This window comes from Dasypus novemcinctus, chromosome 17, assembly GCF_030445035.2.
Source record: "Dasypus novemcinctus isolate mDasNov1 chromosome 17, mDasNov1.1.hap2, whole genome shotgun sequence".
NCBI lineage: Eukaryota > Metazoa > Chordata > Mammalia > Cingulata > Dasypodidae > Dasypus > Dasypus novemcinctus.
In genome coordinates this window covers 16,833,732-16,852,600 of record NC_080689.1, presented here as the reverse complement: position 1 = coordinate 16,852,600, position 18,869 = coordinate 16,833,732, and the positions used below count along the sequence as shown (strand labels likewise).

At 49.6% G+C, this 18,869-nt stretch overlaps 1 protein-coding gene across 1 annotated transcript in view; it reads right to left on the bottom strand.

Moving 5' to 3' along the window:
- The window catches only part of GAS6 (growth arrest specific 6), a 60,562-nt gene that overhangs the window by 8,899 nt on the left and 32,794 nt on the right, over nt 1–18,869 (bottom strand). The window contains exons 6-11 of the mRNA XM_004451974.5: nt 18,140–18,262; nt 12,573–12,695; nt 11,306–11,427; nt 9,614–9,732; nt 9,051–9,240; nt 516–680 (exon numbers count right to left, since the gene is read on the bottom strand). Of these exons, the coding sequence (XP_004452031.2) occupies nt 516–680; nt 9,051–9,240; nt 9,614–9,732; nt 11,306–11,427; nt 12,573–12,695; nt 18,140–18,262 (842 nt within the window). The remainder of the gene's footprint in view (nt 1–515; nt 681–9,050; nt 9,241–9,613; nt 9,733–11,305; nt 11,428–12,572; nt 12,696–18,139; nt 18,263–18,869) is intronic.

The following is an 18,869-nucleotide window of genomic DNA, read 5'->3' as shown; positions in this document are numbered from 1 at the left end:
GAAAGTTTTTTGTCCCCCGAGCCCCCCATGAAAAGTCCTACAAGGTTAATATCCCTTGTTTTTAGAAATGGCCTAAAAAAGTTAATTTTTCTTTTTATTTTAAGAATAAGCTGATTATGTTGAATCCCCACTGCTAAACAGACATTTTTTTCCCCCATCTCTCTGGATCTCAACACCAACAGCCCCACATGACAATTTCATCCCTTAACTAAATCAGAGTCAAAACCTCTAACTCACCTCCTATGTAAAACAGACATTTTTATTATCAATTCAACTGAACACTTAATTGAGTCTCCTAAGAAGAGGTGGCAAGAGCCACCTCATGTAATAAAAAATAGACCTGTACCTTATGGTTTAAGTTCGAGGTGGCCTTTGCCTTCCTCTAGGTCCTTTGCTAAACTTGGTTGACGCTCACCATGCGCCAATCTCAGGCTGAAGCTCATCCTTACCCCCATCCCAGTTCTCAAGCGTCCGGAGCTCTGTGCCCTCGGCTGGGGTAGAATGTCAGTACTTACAGGCTGAACAAGGCCTTCTTCTTTGAAGGGGATGCCTCCTACTGTAATGTTCAAATGATACAGTCCTCTCTCCAGCTGAAACAGATCCCCGGCAACGGCTATCTTCATAACAGCATCCTTGTTGACTTTGATCACTAGGTTTTGCTCCATCTCCTCAATGGAAATCTGAAAACAACCAATGCCATAAGAAAGGATCTTCCATTGGGAAGGGAGGCGGGTGTGCACCTGCTGAAGGGGGAAAGCACATGCTCAAGGCCACTGAGAGCCACTGAGGGCCCACTCCAGGCTCACACGCCTGCTGAGGCTCCTCAAACACGTAAGACAAGGTGTCAAACATCTTCAGTAACGTGAACACAAGATCGGTGTTCGGTCATTCTCTCTCTTTTCCAGTTTCTTCTGCCACTGAACAAGGAGGTTCAAGTCAGTAGGACCCTGGACCAAGGGGAACGGCCATCACTGGGCAGCATGCCTGTCTAATTGGGGGCACTCCCCAAACTGAACTAAACGGTGAGCCATAAGCCACAATGAACCCTTCAGCACACTCAAGTCAGGCTCAAATCCTTTTTTTCTTCTTCAAAATTGCAAAGTATAACACCCAGGTTGAAAATTCCTAACACACACATATATGGCTTATGAGCCATCACCAAGCCAATACTCGTGGGTACCACTACCAGGTTAACAAATAGAACACCCCCAGAAAGAGAGGGTGCCCTCTCTCGGTCACAACTCCCACTCCGCTAAAAGTGACCACATACCCCTTGCCTTTCTTCCTATTTTTTTACCACCTCAATATAAATCCCTAAATAACCCGGTGTAGTTTTGCTTAGCTCTGAACCTAAGTGAAATCCTTTGCATGCATTCCTTTGGTCAATGTCGTGTTTTTAAGAGTCATCTGTGTTGTTGCACAGAGTTATTTTTATTGCTTTATAGGAGCCTATTATGACTATTTCATAATTTATCCATGCTGCTGTTGGTTAAGTATTTTGGGCTTTTCAGTTTGGTTCTATTGCCAGTAATGTTGCTACCAATATTTTTATATATGTATCCTGATGTGCATGAGTGCTTAGCTCTTCACAGTATATGACGAGTTAAAGAACTGCTTGTTCATGGGCCATGTTTATTCTTCAACCTTCCTAGGTAAGGCCAATCTGTGTTTCCAAAGCAATTGTACTCATTCAGGCTCCAACTGGCAGCACCAAGAGTTCCTCTAGTACCACATCCTCACCAGCATTTGGTATTGGTGAGGCTTTCTAATGCCAGCCATTCTCAGGGGCTTGTTGGGGTCTCTCTCCTAGTTTTAATTTACATTTTTCTATTACTAATGTAGCTGAGCAACTATTCATTTATTTACTGGTCAAATGGATTTCTTCCTTTCTAACATTCCTGAATAGCATTTTCACTATTTGCTGGAGGAATCTGCGTTCAAATCTACCTTCTCTAGTCTGTTTTCTATTTGTCCCACCTGTTTTGTGTTCCTTTTTCCCTCTTTCCTTGCCTTCTTTTGGATGGATTCTGTAAGTTTGGAAGTTTTCTTTCAGTGGTTACCCTAGAAATTAAAATGTGCACCTTTGATTTATCAATGTCTAATGTTAATGGTCATCTTTAACCCTCATCTTACACAATGCAAGGACCTTAAAACATTAATTCAATTTAACCTCTTCCTAACATATAGACAACTGTTAAATATTTTAAATTCAAGATACTTTTTCCTTTTAAGTCTTCAAGATGCTACTATTAATGTTCTTTAAATTAACCCACATACCTATGACTTTCATTCTCTTTACTTTTTTCTACATTCATCTAGGATTACTTTTCTTCCCCTTGAAGATGACCCTTTGAACACGTCCAATGATGGTGCGTGCTCTTGGTTTTTGTTTTTATGACAAGGTCTCCATTTTTCCTTCATTCTTGAGGACTATTTCCTGAGTATATGTGAGTAAAGTCTTTATCCATCCATGTGATCTTGTTCCCCTATACCAGACTGTCATTTGGGAGTTTGGAGAACTGCTCCTGGATTTCTCTGAAAACTTCCCGACACACCCAATGCTTTTCTGCTGGCTGACCTGTGTCCTCCTGCAAACCTGAAGAAAGCCGGTGAGGGCTGGGATGATCTAATGAGTCTGCATTTTTATTTTTATTTCTTTTTTTTTTCTTCAAGTTTTAAAAAGCCAATTTAATGGTTTTTAGTATACAAAGTTGTGCAACCATCACAACTAGTCTATTGAGCCTTGTAATCACTGGTTTTAGTGATTGACTGTCTTTAGTTTTCTGCAGTTTGGTTATAAGGTATCTAGATGTAGACTTTAAAAATTTATCCATCATGAATTTTTTTTTTTTGCTTCTTGAATCTATAATTTTTATCTTTCATAAATGTGGAATATTTCCAACCATTCTCTCTCCAAATATTCAGTCTCATTCTCTCCTCTCTTTCTAGGGGTCTTAGTCAACTTATATTGCCTCTTTTCATTGTTTCACTGTCTCTTAACTGCTTTTCTGTATTTTCTACCCATACTTCATTGTAGATGGTATCCTCCAGAGTACTAATAGTATGTTCTGCTGTTATACTTGTTTCTTGTGCTTTTAATTTCAATTTCATATTTTTCAGTTCTAGAATTGCTGGGTGGTTCTTTTTTACATCTGTCTTGGTTTTTCTTTTGGGTTTTTGTTTTTGTTTTTTACTTTTTATGTTGAAAATTAAAAAGCTTATTGCCAAAATCTTCAGTCTTAGGCTTTTTCTCTTTGAATACAGAAAATAGAATTGTTTTCTCATCTGTGTCCAATAATTCTAATACCTGGAATCTCGGACTTTGTTTCTATCATTAATTTTTTTCCTGCTGATTCTCCTTCATGTAGTCGTCTGTGTGCCTCTTTGATAGTGCATTAAGCACTGGATTGGAAAGATTTTATTTCCACAGGAAATAACTTCAGGTCTAGAATTATGTTTTCTTCCTTCATAGACTATTTTCATTTGCTTCTGCACGATGTCTGAGGGCATTAGCATCTGGGATCACTATAATCCAATTTTAGGGTTTGAGGTTTCTTTTTAAATTTTTTTTATGGCTGCGTAGATGACTCAAAGCCTGGCTGTAATCCTCAAGAGGGTTGGCAACCCCACCACTTTTTTTATGAACTCCAAACCAAACCACAAGCCAGCTCTTCTGCTACATTCAGGGTTCCTCTGAGACCTTCACAGCTGGACCTAACTTACCTTTCTCCCTCTCTCCCCACACACCTACGCTGTAAATTCTTTTCCTCCATTTTTGAATGATGGGCCAACATCACATCTCCATTCCCTGTGTCTACTTGCTGGATTCGTGCCCTCCAAATGTTTTTCCACTATGATGTCATCCCTGATTTCCTCCCAGAAGGATGACTCTTCCCCCACTCTGTGCTCTCTAGGCACTTGCAGGTAACTCTGGGAAAGCACCTATGGCAACCAGCCTTGAATCGACTCATTTCTGCACCAGGGCCCTAGAGAGGTGAGTTCTGGCAGACGAATCCTCGTCTGGGGATGGCAAATAGGTTTCAATTTGCTGCTCAGCAGGGAGTAAAGTGGCATGATCACTTAGCAATATCTGCCATGGGTGAGGAAGAGAAAACGACAACATCTCATATAACATAGTAGCCCTCCTTGCCCGGTCTACCCTTGTTATTTTGCAGCTAAAGAAACCAGCTCGACTGCTGAAGTGCTCTCCCTGGAGAGCCTTGTAAAATAATTCTGCTCAGAATAGTTTCATGATTTGCACTGATCTTCTGAAAGATCAGTATATCCTCCTACCTCTCATGGAGGGTAGGCACTGCTGTTTATGATGCCAGGAAAGAGATCATGGTTCATGTGGGTTTGCCCCAAACTTCCTTGTCTAGGTAGGGGGTACTGGACTAGGCACAGAAGACACATCTCACTGCCCACGGCTGTCCTTTGGAGGTGTCAGGCCCCCACTGGACAAGTAAAGAAACTGACTCAAGGGAGGTCCGATGACTTGTTCATGATTCCACTGGTATCCAGCGACAGAACCAGGAATCCCATAAATAGCTGGCTCACTCCAAAATGCATTCTACTCCCACCTGGGTCTCATTAGAGGAGTATGAGACGTGTTGATCAAGACTCTGAGAGAGACTGAAGGCTGGTCTCCCTGCAGACCCTCGCCCACACCGCCAAGATTGGGAGAATGTCTCGTTTTGTATATCCCACTGCATCTAGCCAAGAACTTTTCAAATAGATGGTCCTCAGTAGAGGGAACAAGAAAACCAACCCCTCCCCGAACCAGCTGACACCCAAAATGCACATTTCCCCAGACTATGTGCAGAAAACTCACAGTGTAAAAACATACTTGCAACGCAATGCTCAGTCCTGGGTTGCCAAGGCAGCCCCGTGTGACCTCACGCACACACCAGCGCTCCCAGGCCCACCTCCGGGAAGGGCTGGCTGGTCTCCGGCCCACAGCAGGGCTGCGGATCCCCACCCGCCTGCGCTCTGCAGTCAGTGCGCTGGAGCTGCGTCACCTCCACAGCTGGGCAGAGGGGGTGGGCCTGCTGGCGCTTCTGGGAGGGCGAGGCTCTTTCTGTTGGAAAGAGGTTGCTGGGCATCGAGTCTCCTTTTTCAGAAACCGTATTCTCAGAATGGATGCTTTGAGGACTCCACGAAGAGGGGAGGTGGAAGGGCACAGCAAGGGTCTCTCTGATCCCCTCTCTGTGCCCTCAGAGGGTCTGGAAGGTCCCCATCCTTGCTGTGCGTCAGATGCCTTTCCCCGTCCTGACCCCAGCCTGCCTCGCACAGGCCCAGCCACCCCCTGACTTGATGCCTTTTCTTTTTATTGGGGCCTGAGCCTGGAACTTGACCTGGATTGCATTGAGCCATGTGGTCCAAATGATCTGTAATCCATAAAGCCTGATTTTCTGGCCTAGGAAGGAGCTGCGTGGTAATTTTTTTTTTACAGCAGAATTACTGTCCTACTTACCTCTGACTTGGTTTAGCGTGTGTGTGTGTTTAAGTGTGTGCTCACTCCATCCTCCAAAGTGAAGGGACAACCAGCCTGGGATGAGCAATTTGCTAAAGGAAGGCACAAAACAGAGATGCTCTGTGCAGGCAAGAGATGAGACTGTCAGTAAGCACCTACTGAGTGACTGCTGTATGCAGAAAAATGTACCAGGCCCTATTGCATAAAAACGCAGTAGCAATAATGATAAATTCACACAACACTCTATGGTCTAAAGTAATTTTTATAGACACTATCTTACTTAAAGCTTCTAAGCGATGAGGGACACTATTAAAGCTCCTCTTCTATACAGAAAACTACAACTCAGAAAACGTTATGCCACCTGCCTAAAGTCACTCAAGAAAACAGGACTCTAGCTCAGGTCCTTGGATTCCAAATTTTGGGCTCTCCCCAAAGCCCCAGGGTACCACAAAAAAACATTAGAGCTGGCGATATGAGCAGAGAGATTGTCAGCTGGACAACAGCATTTAGCAAGAACATGTCCAGTGCTCTGTGAGCCTTTTGCATTGCTGCGTCCTTTAACATGCACTCCCAGGTAGGAAACATCACGGTCCTACAGCCTGGGCAGGTGGGGACCAAGCCCACTGACCACAGACACCCCAGCGCTTTCACTGCCTCTGCTCTCCCAGGGCTCTTTGGGGAGGGGAAGGGGGAGGGGGAGGAGGCCCCTGCAGAGCTGGACTCCAAACTTGGTGGTTTTGCCCTCCCCGCTCAGGGGGATGGCGAAGGTGAGAGGGTAGAGGCTGAATTAGGGCACTCCTCTGAGTCTCCGACGAGTGTCGCCTTTGAAACAGAACACAAGAGTCGAACAGAACACAAGAGTCGAACAGAACACAAGAGTCGAACAGAACACAAGAGTCGAACAGAACACAAGAGTCGAACAGAACACAAGAGTCGAACGTTGGCTGAGTCGAATGTTCATTCCCTTAAAGACCACTTCTGCTAACAGTGAGTGACCACAGCTGTTTTAACAGCAGAAGGGGTAGGAGGAAAAAAGCCTGCTGAATTACGGGGCCCTGTTGGCACCATCGGCCTGATCCCAGCCTGCTCTGGCCTGTGCCCCGACACGGGCTGCTCTGACCAGCTTCGGTCTGGAGAGGTCGCGCTCTGCTGCCCACCATTGAGGACAGGGCTTGGGAGCCTCTGCTAAACCCAAATGGCTCCTGAGCTTCAACCAGGCCTGGCCACGGGAACCTGAGGCTGAGCAGATCCCAGGAGGGGAGACATGTGGGGTCACCCCGGTTAGCAGGGCCAGGCCAGAAAGACCCTGTAAACTGCCTCCACCTCCACTTCGGCCTCTGGGGACAGGCCTGCCCTGCTACTAGAGCAGCCTGGCCAGCGGCCTCCAGGCCCCTCACGGCTCGGGCAGATGCCACTCGACATTACCCCGGCGGGGCCGAGCTGACCTGCTGCCAGGCTCAGCCTGTCAAATCCACCCTCCACACTAGAGCCGGAATAACACTTAATGCGACACAAGGACTAAGGACGACTTTCCCCGCCTCCCCCCCTGCTCTCCAAAGCCTGCAGGGCTTGCCTCCCTTCCTTCCATACTCCTTGGCTCGCTGCAAGGGCCTTCGTGCCAGCTCATCCTACTTCTGATCCGTTCCCCACCACTGGCCAAACCGACCCTCCCTCCAGCCCAGGGAGGGGCTTATAGGTCTCTGGACATCCACTTCCTGAACACATGCTCTCCTTGGCTCATGCTACTCCTCCGTGAATCGTTTTCTAGCTGCTTTTCTTGCTTCCTAATTCCTGGTCACCGTCGAGCTCCAGCTCAGGCACCAGCTTCCGGAAGGCCTGCCGCTAGCTGCCCGCCAGCAGGGGGCGGTCCTCTGCCTCCACCTCCCCCAGTCCTGCTTCAGGCAAGCCTGTCCCTGCAAACCATACCACGGCAGGGAGGACACTTTCTACTTCTGAATCCCTAGCAATTAATTCAGTGCCTGGCAGAGTCCAATGCTGAATGGACAAATAAATTAATCCTAAAGTAACATTTAAAAATAGTGGGCACTGACCTTCAAGTAGTATCAATTTCTTTTCGGCTAAAGTGGAAAAAAAAAATTTAGGTTCATGGGTCTGAATTGAGTTACTGCGAGTGTGGATCAAAAGTTTCTAAGGAGAGTGTGTTTATGTATGTAGTTTGGGGGGCAGAAGGAAAAGTTGGAAACAATAGAACTGGAGAGAAATAATATATTGACCTACCCTGAAGACATCCCCCTGGGTTTGCCACACACTCCCTAAGAGCTTCCTTCTTGAGGGTGCGGTGGCAGTTGTGAGTCACCAGTGGGCAGAACCGTATCGGATTGACTAGGTCATATTTTCCCTGCAGCTATCTCATCTCGAGGCCACACCCCCACACGGAGGACAAGAGGGGTGAACCTGCAAGGCTGGGCAGCCCTGAGTTCCGATCTTCAGGGAGCCCAGCTCCTCAAGCCCAAACCGTCTTAGTTCTAGATTTTTATTTTTTTATCTGTCACTAAGCTGAAAACATCCCTCCTGCCACTCTGGAGATCCTTGTTACTTTAAGAGGTTAGGAAAGAAACTAGACATTACTGGACAAGATGGAAATATTAGCAAATGTCTACAATGTTTTTATTCGCAGAGGCCAGGGTGAATTTTTTCCATTTTATCTTCCTTTCTAATAAAGGGGGAAAAAAAAGAGTGCTTTCCCATTTCTCTTTTAAGCGTTTGCTTTTTAAGGCCCATTTGTAATCAGGGTGGGGCTCTGCACTGAACATGAGGGGCTGTCATGCTGCAGACCACTTTATCCCATGGATTTGGATACAGGACAGGTCAGACTGTGTTCCAAAAAGCCAACAGTAAAGAAAGGCCTAACACAGAAATCTAGGACAGGTTTAATCAGGCCACCTGTGTGCTCACCTCAGGTTGGCCAAAAGGTTTTGACTCTAAGTAGTAAGAAAGTTCTCTAGAAAGAGGTGTGCCTGGGTATGAACTCCCAAAGGTCTTTAATAGCTTTTCTACCTGAGAAGGAATGGACACATGGCTAAATGAACAGAGCCCAGGGACTGGCCAGGGTGCCTAGGGGTCACATCAGACTCTACTCTGCCCTGAAAATGGGAGCTGTGGTCAGATACTGGCCTGGGGACAGGTGGGATGTCAGGAAGCTCCGGCACCTCTAGTCCAGGCTTTCCCAGCCTCAGCACTGTTTCCCTTTTAGGCCGGATAGCTCCTTGTTGACTGGGGCGGTCCTGTGCATTGAAGGCTGTGCAGCAACATCCCTGCCTCTACCCACTAGATGCCAGTAGTGCCCCACTGGTTGTGAGGATCAAAAATATCTCCAGACCTTGCCAGGAAAGGGGAGGGAGGACGTGGCCCCTTGTCTGAGGGAGTCATGCTCAGATGATCTGATGAAACGATGATGAGCCCTTTGAGATTCAGGCTGAGCCCCACAGAACAGAATGGAAGCTTCCCGAAGGTGGGACCCATCCCGTACAGCGCCTGGTAACTGCCGGGGCCTCAGTTCCAGCCAGGCGGCCCGGGGAGACTCGGCCCGAGGGGCAGGGCCGGCGCCCGCACTCACCGTCTGCCACGTGCCGTGGTTGATGACCGGCCCGCTGCTGGTGACGCGGCCAACGCCGCCGTAGCGGAGCTGCAGCTCCAACCTGCCAGCCCGCAGGGCCAGGACGATCCAGGTGCTGTCTTGATGGCCTCCGGCAAAGAAAAGGACACCTTCAGGATCAAAGGTTCTAAAGTCGAACTCAGCCACGAGTCTGACCACGAGGTTGTCGACAAAAAAATTAGAATTGTGCACAGGTCAGAACAGCTCACGGCTTCTTTTCCTATTGAGAGCTTAAAAGCGGGCATTAGAAAAAGCAGCAGGAAAGCAAGCTATAGAAACACGAGTGGCCACGCACAGGCCAGGCTCCTGCCCTGGCAAACCCCATGATCCTTTCCCAAAGTGTCTAAAGCAGATTTCCCACCCAGGAGGGGATGCTTCTAGGTGAGGCGCTGAGAGTTGGGACCCTTCGGTGCCAAGTTTACCCAGAGGCCTAGCATTTGCACTCTTGCCACTGCAGGCCGTTTTGGTCCAGACCGGGGAGATGGACCAGGACTATTGTACTTTGCTATGAATCACCTTCTCACCTCGTGGGCTGCAGCCTTTTGAAGCGTAGTCTGATCACCGGGATCCCGCTGAACATCCGTCCCAGGTACAAAGACTTCATGCTTTTGGCCACATTAAAAGGTACACATGGCAAAATGTCCTGTAACAAGCATCAGGTGTGGAGGAAATAAGCCCTCTGCCTTAGTGTCTCTCCTTGAACCACAGGGCTCCCTTGTTAACGGCAGGGCCTACATCATTCTGTTAAAAAACAGCAGTTCTTCTGGTCTCTCTTTCCACCGCTTGAACCAGGAGTTTAATCCTTTCTACTTCCCAGGGTATCAGAAGCTAAGGTCACACGAAGCACATATAAATTAGGCTCCGGAAACCAGTGCCCCAGGGTTAGTGAAATCCCATACAGCTTTTGTCATATCTAACATGCTAGAGGGGGGCTTCCTGGCACAAGGTTTTGGCTTTATGTACAATTTGCATGCCATCCCTAGGTTTGATCAGTTTCTGTCTGATATTCCATCACCCTGCTTCTCTAATTTCCCTTTTTGCTTTTTCATAAATTATGAAATATTCCAAACATATAGAACAGTACAGAAATAAAAAGTACAAATCTAATAGGAAATATTATTCCACTGTTTCTGGAAGGTTCTCTGCTCTATAACTAGTGTCAGTAGGCAGAACTCAGAACCCAGGGTTAGCGCTGGCCTCCCTGGAAGGCACCTGAGGGGGCAGATAAAGCCTGGGTCCAGGGCAAGGGACAGGCCTTCCCAGCCCCATCCCATCGGTCAGGGGCAGTGCCTGAAGCTGGGAGCCGCTAACCTGCCTGTTCCTTGGATCAGCTGCTTCCCTACGTTCCCCAAGGGGTGGCTGATGTGGGGGCAGAGGGGCCACCGGGTAGAGACAGGGCTTCAGGCAATACACGCAGTCTCAAAAGGACACCAGGGAAAGCACATTCTCTCCTCTCCCCGTAAGATAAATGAGACAAAGAGCACGGATGCATGCACAAGCGAGACTCCACTGTCATCAGACAGCCCCTCCCAGGCAGATTCCAGTTGCTGCCCGGTATCTGCAACACAGTGAAGCCATCCACGGGCGGGCGGCTTTCTCATCCGGAACAAGCTTTCACTTATTTACTTTTGAAAATCTTGACTATAATCAAGTTCCCGGTCAAATTTCATTAGCTAGAGCAGGGCCTCAAGTGAACTGGAAAAATTGGTCGCATTGCTAGCTGGTAATGCCCTCCGATGAGGCATTAGGCCTCCAGAACCTAATGACATACATGTGTTACAAAGTGATGGCCCAGACAGCTTCCTGAGTTAGGGTGACAGATTCAGTAGAAAATGTGCATTCGTGTGTGTGTGTGTCACACTTTGGGTCCACAAGCACTCTGGTCAGTTGCTGAGAAGGTAGTTGCTATAGAGATTTTATAAATATGACTAAACATTTTTTTTAGTGGAACAGAAACATTTCTGATCCCAAGTCTATGTGGCCCCAAAGAACACCAAACCCTTTTAGCAAAAGCTAAGTATGTGCAAAAGCATTTCTCTAGGCACACCTGCTGTCAGTTATTAAAGGGGGGCAGACAAAACACGGTAACTGGGATCCGAGCAGATTTCCAATTTCACTGTAACCCAACCCGGACGTGAATCTGTTGTTTTTTAAAAGCGCCCTCCCAGCAACGCCAGCTTTGCCCACCCCCAGCTGAGGCTTTCCCTTCGCGCTACCTCACAGGTGTTCATGTCCCGGGACAGCTTGAGGCCCCCGCGCCCGTTGCAGTGGCAGGTGTAGCTCCCGGGAGAGTTGACGCAGGTCTGCTCGCAGAGGTTCTCCTCACACTCGTTCACATCTGCACGCCACAAGGGGGAGGCAGGGTCAGCGTGCTGGCAGGACAGGGAGAGCAAGGCCTCCAGACCACACTCTTCCTCCCTCCCGGCGTGTACCTTGTCTTCTCACTGCACACACAGTAGGCTCATTGTGCAAGGACGTCTAAACTGTTTCACTGAGGAAGCAAAAGTCCCACGAGCCCTCTGCCCTGCAGTTGGCTGTGAGCACAATTTCTGTCCCTCTTCTGCCAGGCTCTAGGCCCATTCTTTTTCTTTGAAGGAAGCAAAATACTGGGGAAGTCTAAAGAGAATCTTTAAAATGAGCTGAGCTCACTCCTGCTCTACTGAGTTTGTATGAAAAGCACATTTATACACTACTTGGGTTGGACGATACTGATGCAACTGACAGACATCACTGGGAGAGTTTACGGCCAGGGGTCAGGGTTTTAGGTGGAGAGAAGGAAAGCTTCAGAAGCACCAATGGAGGGTGAACCAAGGCCGTCCCGTCTTCTCATTCTTGCTACTAGGGACCCTCGCGAAGGAGATGATTCCCCTGCCAGGGGTTAGACAGCCACCAGGCTTGGTCCGCCGTCCTGCCTCAGTGACCCGAAAGGCAGAATGGTAAGACAGGCTCTTGCATCTCTCTCTACAACCCCTGCAGAGTATGGCTGGAACTCAGCAGGAGGAAATTAGGATTCCATTAGACCTGTGCTCTAAGAGAGCAGGATGAAAGAGAGGACTGAGAGCCGGACTCAGTCAAAGAAGTCAAGTCCTTGTTGCAGCCTTTCTCTGCAGCTATGGTGGGTCAGAGGAGAGTGCTGAGCTGTGTCAAGAGGTAGGTGAGGGGCAGTGGGAAGAGAGGCCTTGGCTGGGACACCACTATGTGGGCGTAGTATAACAAGGCTTTCCTCAAAGGACTTGTTTTGATTATTAGTTTTTTATTCTTAAAGAAGTTTTAGATGACTCATAGGTATTCTTTATGGCCACCCATTCCAAACCCATTTTCCAACCCATCTCTGTTTCATAGTGGTGTCCTGAACTATTTGATCCATGGTTCTCACTATTTGGTACCTACTTAGGAAGTGCAGACAATATGTATTTCCAAGGGGCTGGGAGCGGGGCGGAGGATGACAAGGAGGATGGGAAGGGGGCAGCGTGGAGGCAGTACCTTGACAGACCTTCTTCCCGTTATTGTACTTGTAGCCCTTGTCACAAAGGCACGAGTAGGAGCCCGGCAGGTTCTTGCAGCGCGCCTCTCCGCAGGCATCCGCGTCTGTGCACTCGTCCAGGTCTGCAAACAAAGCCAACAGCAAAGCCCACAGGTGTGCTACAGCTCTGGATGGAAAGGCTGCGTGGCAGGTGAGGTGCCTGTCGTGACCTCTGGGGTCAGCAGGGGACTGGCTCTGGCCTCTGGCCAGCAGTAATCAAGGACAGGGCCGCGCAAGGTAACATCTCGTTTGGGCAGAATCCGCCCCCCGGCGGCTGGCGGTGCGTGGCACCCCTCCCGGGGCTCCCGTGCTGGCCCTCTAGCTCAGACGGCCTCCCTTTGCACTCTCCTCCCTCCCTCGCCTCCTTCATTCTTCCTCTCCCACAATGGTCGGCTCACTCTCCACCTGCCGCTCCTGACCAAGGGGCCCGGGTGTGGAGTTGGGCAGCCCAGAGTTCATAGCGTCATGCCTTCAATAACCTGTGTTTTAATGTTGGGATGATACCCCAAGCCTAAGATTTGAATATTACAATTTGAAGCAGACCACTGAAGAAGACCCACTGGTCAGGAGTCTTCTGCCCTCTCATCTCCAGAGTATGCACGGCGTCTGACCACCGGAGTCATCATTCATTCATTCATTCATTCAGGGTTACTGAGGGCATACACCCCCCAGTCTAACCATGCTCAGGTGTGAACTCACTGAAACACTGATTATCAATAAATTTGCGAGGTTTCAAGACTCTGAGGATGTTTCCATTTCATTAAGCTATTTGGCAAACGACAAATAGAAAAACCCTGCGGCTAAAAAAAAGCAAAAAAAACCACATTTCCTACAGCAACAGGACTAGAAATTGTAAGCATTACTTTAAATCTTCCCATGGCAACAAACAAACAAACAAACAGAAAAACCCCTCTGTCCCAAGGCTTACTGAAGAGGCTTTCAAACATGAACACCAAGTTGTTGCTCGTTAATCACAGGAATGAGCCAACACAAACAGCATTTGCTCTCCAACAGTCAATGTATAAGGTTTTGCTATTTTATTAACTAATATTGATCTGAGGTGATCTCAAAACAAAAAAATGTTACTCTTGTTCTTTCTGAAATTGTATTTCCAATTCAAGCAGCCAGATTGGGCACCCCACCCCACCCCTGGAGCTAAGGCCATGTGCTTCTACAGCCTTGTCCACCTTAGCAAAGATTTCAGCTTAACCAGACGGGGCTGGGTAAGAGCCAGGCGGTCTGGCTGTGCCTGTGACCAAGTCGCAGGAGCTGCACCGTGGTGGGGACACTTGGCAAAGTCCAGGGAGTCCAGAAGATTCCATCTCCTGTACAGGCAGGTCAGGGGCCAGGTCTCCTGCTGGCCACTCGACTCAGCCGGCAGCCAAGGGCTTCCGCCGCTGGCCAGCCCGGCAGGCAGTCAAATTACATCAGCACAGTCCTCAGATTCGGGTACTTCTAAAATAAATTGACTCATCACAGTGCCAGGAGGGGAGGCAGCTTGGAAACCCAGATGGATTCTAATCTCTTTGCTTCTCTGCAGGCAAACACGGTTCTGCTTCTCTGCCTGCTAGGCCCAGGCAAGCTGCGGGGGAGCGAGAGGGCCCCAGACCCTTCAGCAGTCTGCCAGCCCCTCCTCCCAAAGGTCACCCTACAGCTTCTGGGAGAACTGATCCGCCCTTCAGAGGTGCCTTCATTGCACAAAGGAATCCTACTTACAGCCCCTGTGGCCTGAACTAGTTCAAGTCCCGCACAACTGACGGTCTGCCTCCTTCTGATCACAGCTGATAAGATTCTGCTGCACAACAACAACAAGAAACATGCACCAGTCTTTATAGGTTCCATGACATTCCTGAGTCAACAGCCAAGAAGAGTCCCAAAAAGAATAGTCTCAACAAGCAGAGCCACCAGCTACTGGGCTTTTCACGGGCAGAACTGCAGCAGAGACCTTAGAACAGGGGGTTCCCAAACCTGCGCACATCAGAAGCACCTGGAGGGCATGTTAAAACCCAGATTGCCCCTCCAGGCCCCACCCCACCTTCGCCCCACCCCACCTTCACGTGGTCTAGGAAGGGGCCTGGAAATTTGCATCTCTTATCGTTTCCAGGAGATACCAATGTTGCTGGACTGGAGACAAACTTTAAGAACCACTGCCTTAGAAAAGCACCAAGGAAGGTCTCAGAATTTCAGAAAATTCTCTGACAGGAGCCTGACCTAGATTTATGCCTCTCCTTGCTGCACCCAGAGCAGACCAAGGGCTGGGTCATTCCTTCTGCAAGTGAAACAAGGGGGTGGAACCCAAAATCACCACTGGCCCCACCTTCACTTATCAAAGGCTCCGCTTCCCCTCTGAGTCATCACTGCTTTCTTCTATTGCTTCCATCATTTTGGGAGGCTCCCAGCACCCAACTGGCTGCAGGCTTGAACCTGGCGGAAGAGGCCGGTACTGGGCCCTGGCTTCTCTCCTCCACCAGCCTCCCTGCCCTCGGTCCTCCCTGGTGCAGCTTCCATGACCCTGACCAACTTCTTTCTCTTCACCTCAATTCTCAACCCTCCCACCACTTAGCCCATGTGCAGAACGTAAACAAACTGCTCACCAGTGACCTCAAGCAACCACGGACACAAGGATGACCCAGGAAAGCACCATGAGGGCTGGGGTGCTGGGGGAAGAAATGCTTTCAAGCTCCTATCAGCTGAGCAGGACTGGCACCGAGCATGGAAACCCCAAGCTGCCCAGTGCTCCTTAGGCATGTTGCAAAAAAGCACTCGTGCCAACTCTGAAACTGGTGCCGACTCCCACGACGGGGTCCTCAGCCGGGACCCTGCCCCTTCGGCCGTGGCAACAAGTGGGTTCCTCCAGGGAGCCGGGCTAGCTGACCGTCCGCCCGGCTAGCTGCTCAGCCACAGGGCACGGGGCCTCCATCTGCAAGCGCAGCCTCCCCAGTCCCTTCCTGCTCTGGCAGCCACGAAAACCATCAGACAACTAGAGGCCTCCAGCCTCCACCCAAGGGACTGAGGCCCCGCGCCAGCTCGGGGCTCCTCGCCACCTGTACTTGTGCCACCCAGAGAGCTGTCCTTGGAAGCAGAATGGGCGTGCACCCTCTCTTCCCAGAGTCCTGGGGCTGACCTAAAAGGGTAGCGGCATACCAGAAAGTTCTATCTCCTACTTGGTCACCGTGACCAGGACTGCTGAGCCCTGTTCATTCTATTCCACCTCCAGGACCTAAACTCTGGACCTCCAAGGTAGGAACTAACGATGGCCCAAAGAAAGGGGGAAACATGGGGGGATGTGGGGAGGTGGGGTGGTGGAGGGTGGCGTTACAGAAACCCCCGAGGGGCACGGGGCTGAGTCACACGAGCCCTCCTGCTAGTTAGAGCACCATGAAGCATCAGCAGCCACGCTGCTCTGAGAGGCAGGATTCAGGATGGGAGGTGAAAGGGCCAAAGGAGCCATAATGACAGCAGCCCATCATCAGACTTATCAGGTTTTGAGTTTGTTTTTCGGGATTGGATAGGATAAATGTGTCTGGACAGGATTTTTTTTAAGGTGATGTTTCCATGGTTTTTGAGCTGCCTTTTGTCATTTTATTTTTTGAAGCTGAAATACAGTTTTTTTAATATATGTATTTAAAAAAAAACTTACTAGGCACAATTTAAAATGATGCTAGTGATAGAAGGGGTGATAATAAGGTCTGCTAAGGAAAGATGAGAGTAGGCCTTCCCAAGACCGGCTGCGTGGTGGAATCATTCAGCAGCTTTTTAAGAACAACCAGTGCCTGGGCCCATGAATTGGTCTGGGGCGGGGCCCTGGCATGGATTCTTTTTACAACTCCCCAGGTGGTTGTCAGGTACAGTCAAGAGTTGCAAACCACTGGGTTAAAGAAACTGGCTTTCTTTAGTCTGCCTTACATATGAGGACTACAAATAAAGGAAGCCCTAATTACTGTCTTTGATTAATAATAAGAGCAGCTTCCAAGCTTCTGACCCTATCTGTGTGCTGGTAACTGTGTTAAATTCTTTATGGACATTATCTCATGGACCCATCCAACAATGTGGGTGGGGACTTGCTTTTAACAATGAGAACAATAAGCTGTTGCCCCTTACTCCAGCTCACACAACCTGGGATAAGAGCTGGAATCCAAACTCAGATCTAACTCAACACCTTTGCTACGGCCGGGAAGAGCTGTTCCCCAGGTACACCAAGGACTGACAGAAAAAGCAATGGGCTTAATTTATGCATTAAGATGGGACTGGTTTAACTGGCATAGGGAGGACAACTGGGCTATCAGAGATGGGAACCACTGCACCGAAATGGATGAAAATGGGAGCTGGTTTTTCTGCAATGGGGGATCATCTTCCACAAGAAGTGGCCAAGTCTGTCCTATCTGATGTAGAGCTTCAGCTTCAGACTCCAGGGACCCGCACCTGGTTCCATGAAGCTCTGTGACTCTCCTCTGTCCAGCCTCGGCTCGATTCCCTGGGTCAGCCAGCCGGCAGCAGGGAGAAATGTGCCCTGGACTTCTGGAGAGCCATCTGCAGAAGGACATCCTTGGCTACTTCCAGACCAGAAGGTGGGGCAGGGAGGAAGTGGCTCTCCCCTACAATGTGCTGGAGTGCTTCTCTGGAACCCACATGGGGCTCTGAGCAGACAACTCCTGGGAGGGGCAGGGAGGATCCAGTGTGCAGTGAATTTTAGGGATGTTTTCAGGGGTTCCCTATGCTAAACCAGGACCAGTAAAGTGGGGAAAGGCTGAGCTACTGTCTGCCCTCGTGAGCAGAACTTTCAAGATCTGAAACTGCTTAGGAAGGGAGGCCAGAGATGGAGGAGAGGGCTTAGGGGAAGACTGCTTGGCATGGACAAAATGAAATCTGGGAGGCAGGGAAGGTTCTGGTTGTTTCCTGGCCACCGCAGCCTGGAACAGGAGCTTCCCGCTTGTGATCCCCTCCTCCTTGAAATGTCCAGAGCTTGGAAAGTTGCACAGAATTGTTCTCAGCTGATCAGCAAGCTCGGTGAGACTGAAAGAGGCCTAAATGGGCCCTATACCCACATGCTCCCCAGGCGACCCCTCCCCCTTGAAATGTCCCAGCTGTGGCTTTTACCCTGGGTTTGGAGAGTTGCACAAAAGCAGCTGTAGGCTCATCTGCAGGCCCACTAGCCCTCTCGCTCTTCTGAGTCAGAAAGTGCCTTCTTCAGCTGGCTCCACCTCGTCCAGCCCAAACCCACAGCTCCTGGGTGAATCATTTCAGGGCCTCGGTGCTGGAGAGCAGCTCCCTGTGACTCCTGGCATGCCTGGGCAAGTGCTTGCACTGGCAGGATGCTGCCTCCTCTCTCTGTCCCCACCAGAATAGCTAAAGGAAGCCAGCCATCACCAGCAGCCTCATGCAGAGGGAGCAAATACGACGCCAACGTCAGCAAGAAGGTCAGTGCAATTGTAAAAAAAAAAAAAGGTGGGGTGAGGGAGACAGAAAAAGAGCGGCCTCGGGGAGCCCAGGTTCCACATCTGGTGGGTCCTAGAGCCGAGGGCCTTACCTTCGCAGGTCCTGCTGTTGGAGCCGAGCGTGTAGCCGCTGTAACAGGCACAGTGGAAGCTACCCAACTTGTTGTAGCAGATTTGATTACAGCCCCCATTCTGCTGGCTGCATTCATTGACATCTGCGTGCAAGGACACAGGTTGATTAGGAAAAGCCAAATAGGTACATCCTAACCTACTATGGTGGCATGACAACGTCTGCCAATGTCTATCTCTGTTACATTCACTCTTTCAAATTCTGGGGTATCACTCAGACACCTTTCTCCTACAGCAACAAATAACAATTTTGCGTGAAAAGGGAGCACCCCTGGATGTTTCCTCAGGAAAGAACCAAAGGGGCATTCTCGCCAGGCTTCCAGCTGCAAGGCAGCCAGGCGTGTGGAGAAGATGGGGGTGAAGGGCGCAGGTGGGTCCTGGGGATGCAGCACCCACCTGCAGTCCTGAGGATGAGTCTACAGGGTGCAGCTTTGTGGGCACCCAAGTAAGCCTGGGGGGCGGCGGGAGGCTGAAAGCACCCGAGCAGCCAGGTACCCAAGGACTGGCACCACCCAGCACCCACAGGACAAAAGGGCCAAACGCATCTGCCCTTCTTCAGAGCCCTCAACACAGGTGTGGGCTGAGGCCGGGAGAGCTCAGCGTTTGCCAAGAAGGAAGTGCCTGAGGAGGTTTTCCTGAGGCAAAACCAATTCCTGGAGAGAGTGGGGAGGAGAGCCAGCAGCCAGGCGAATG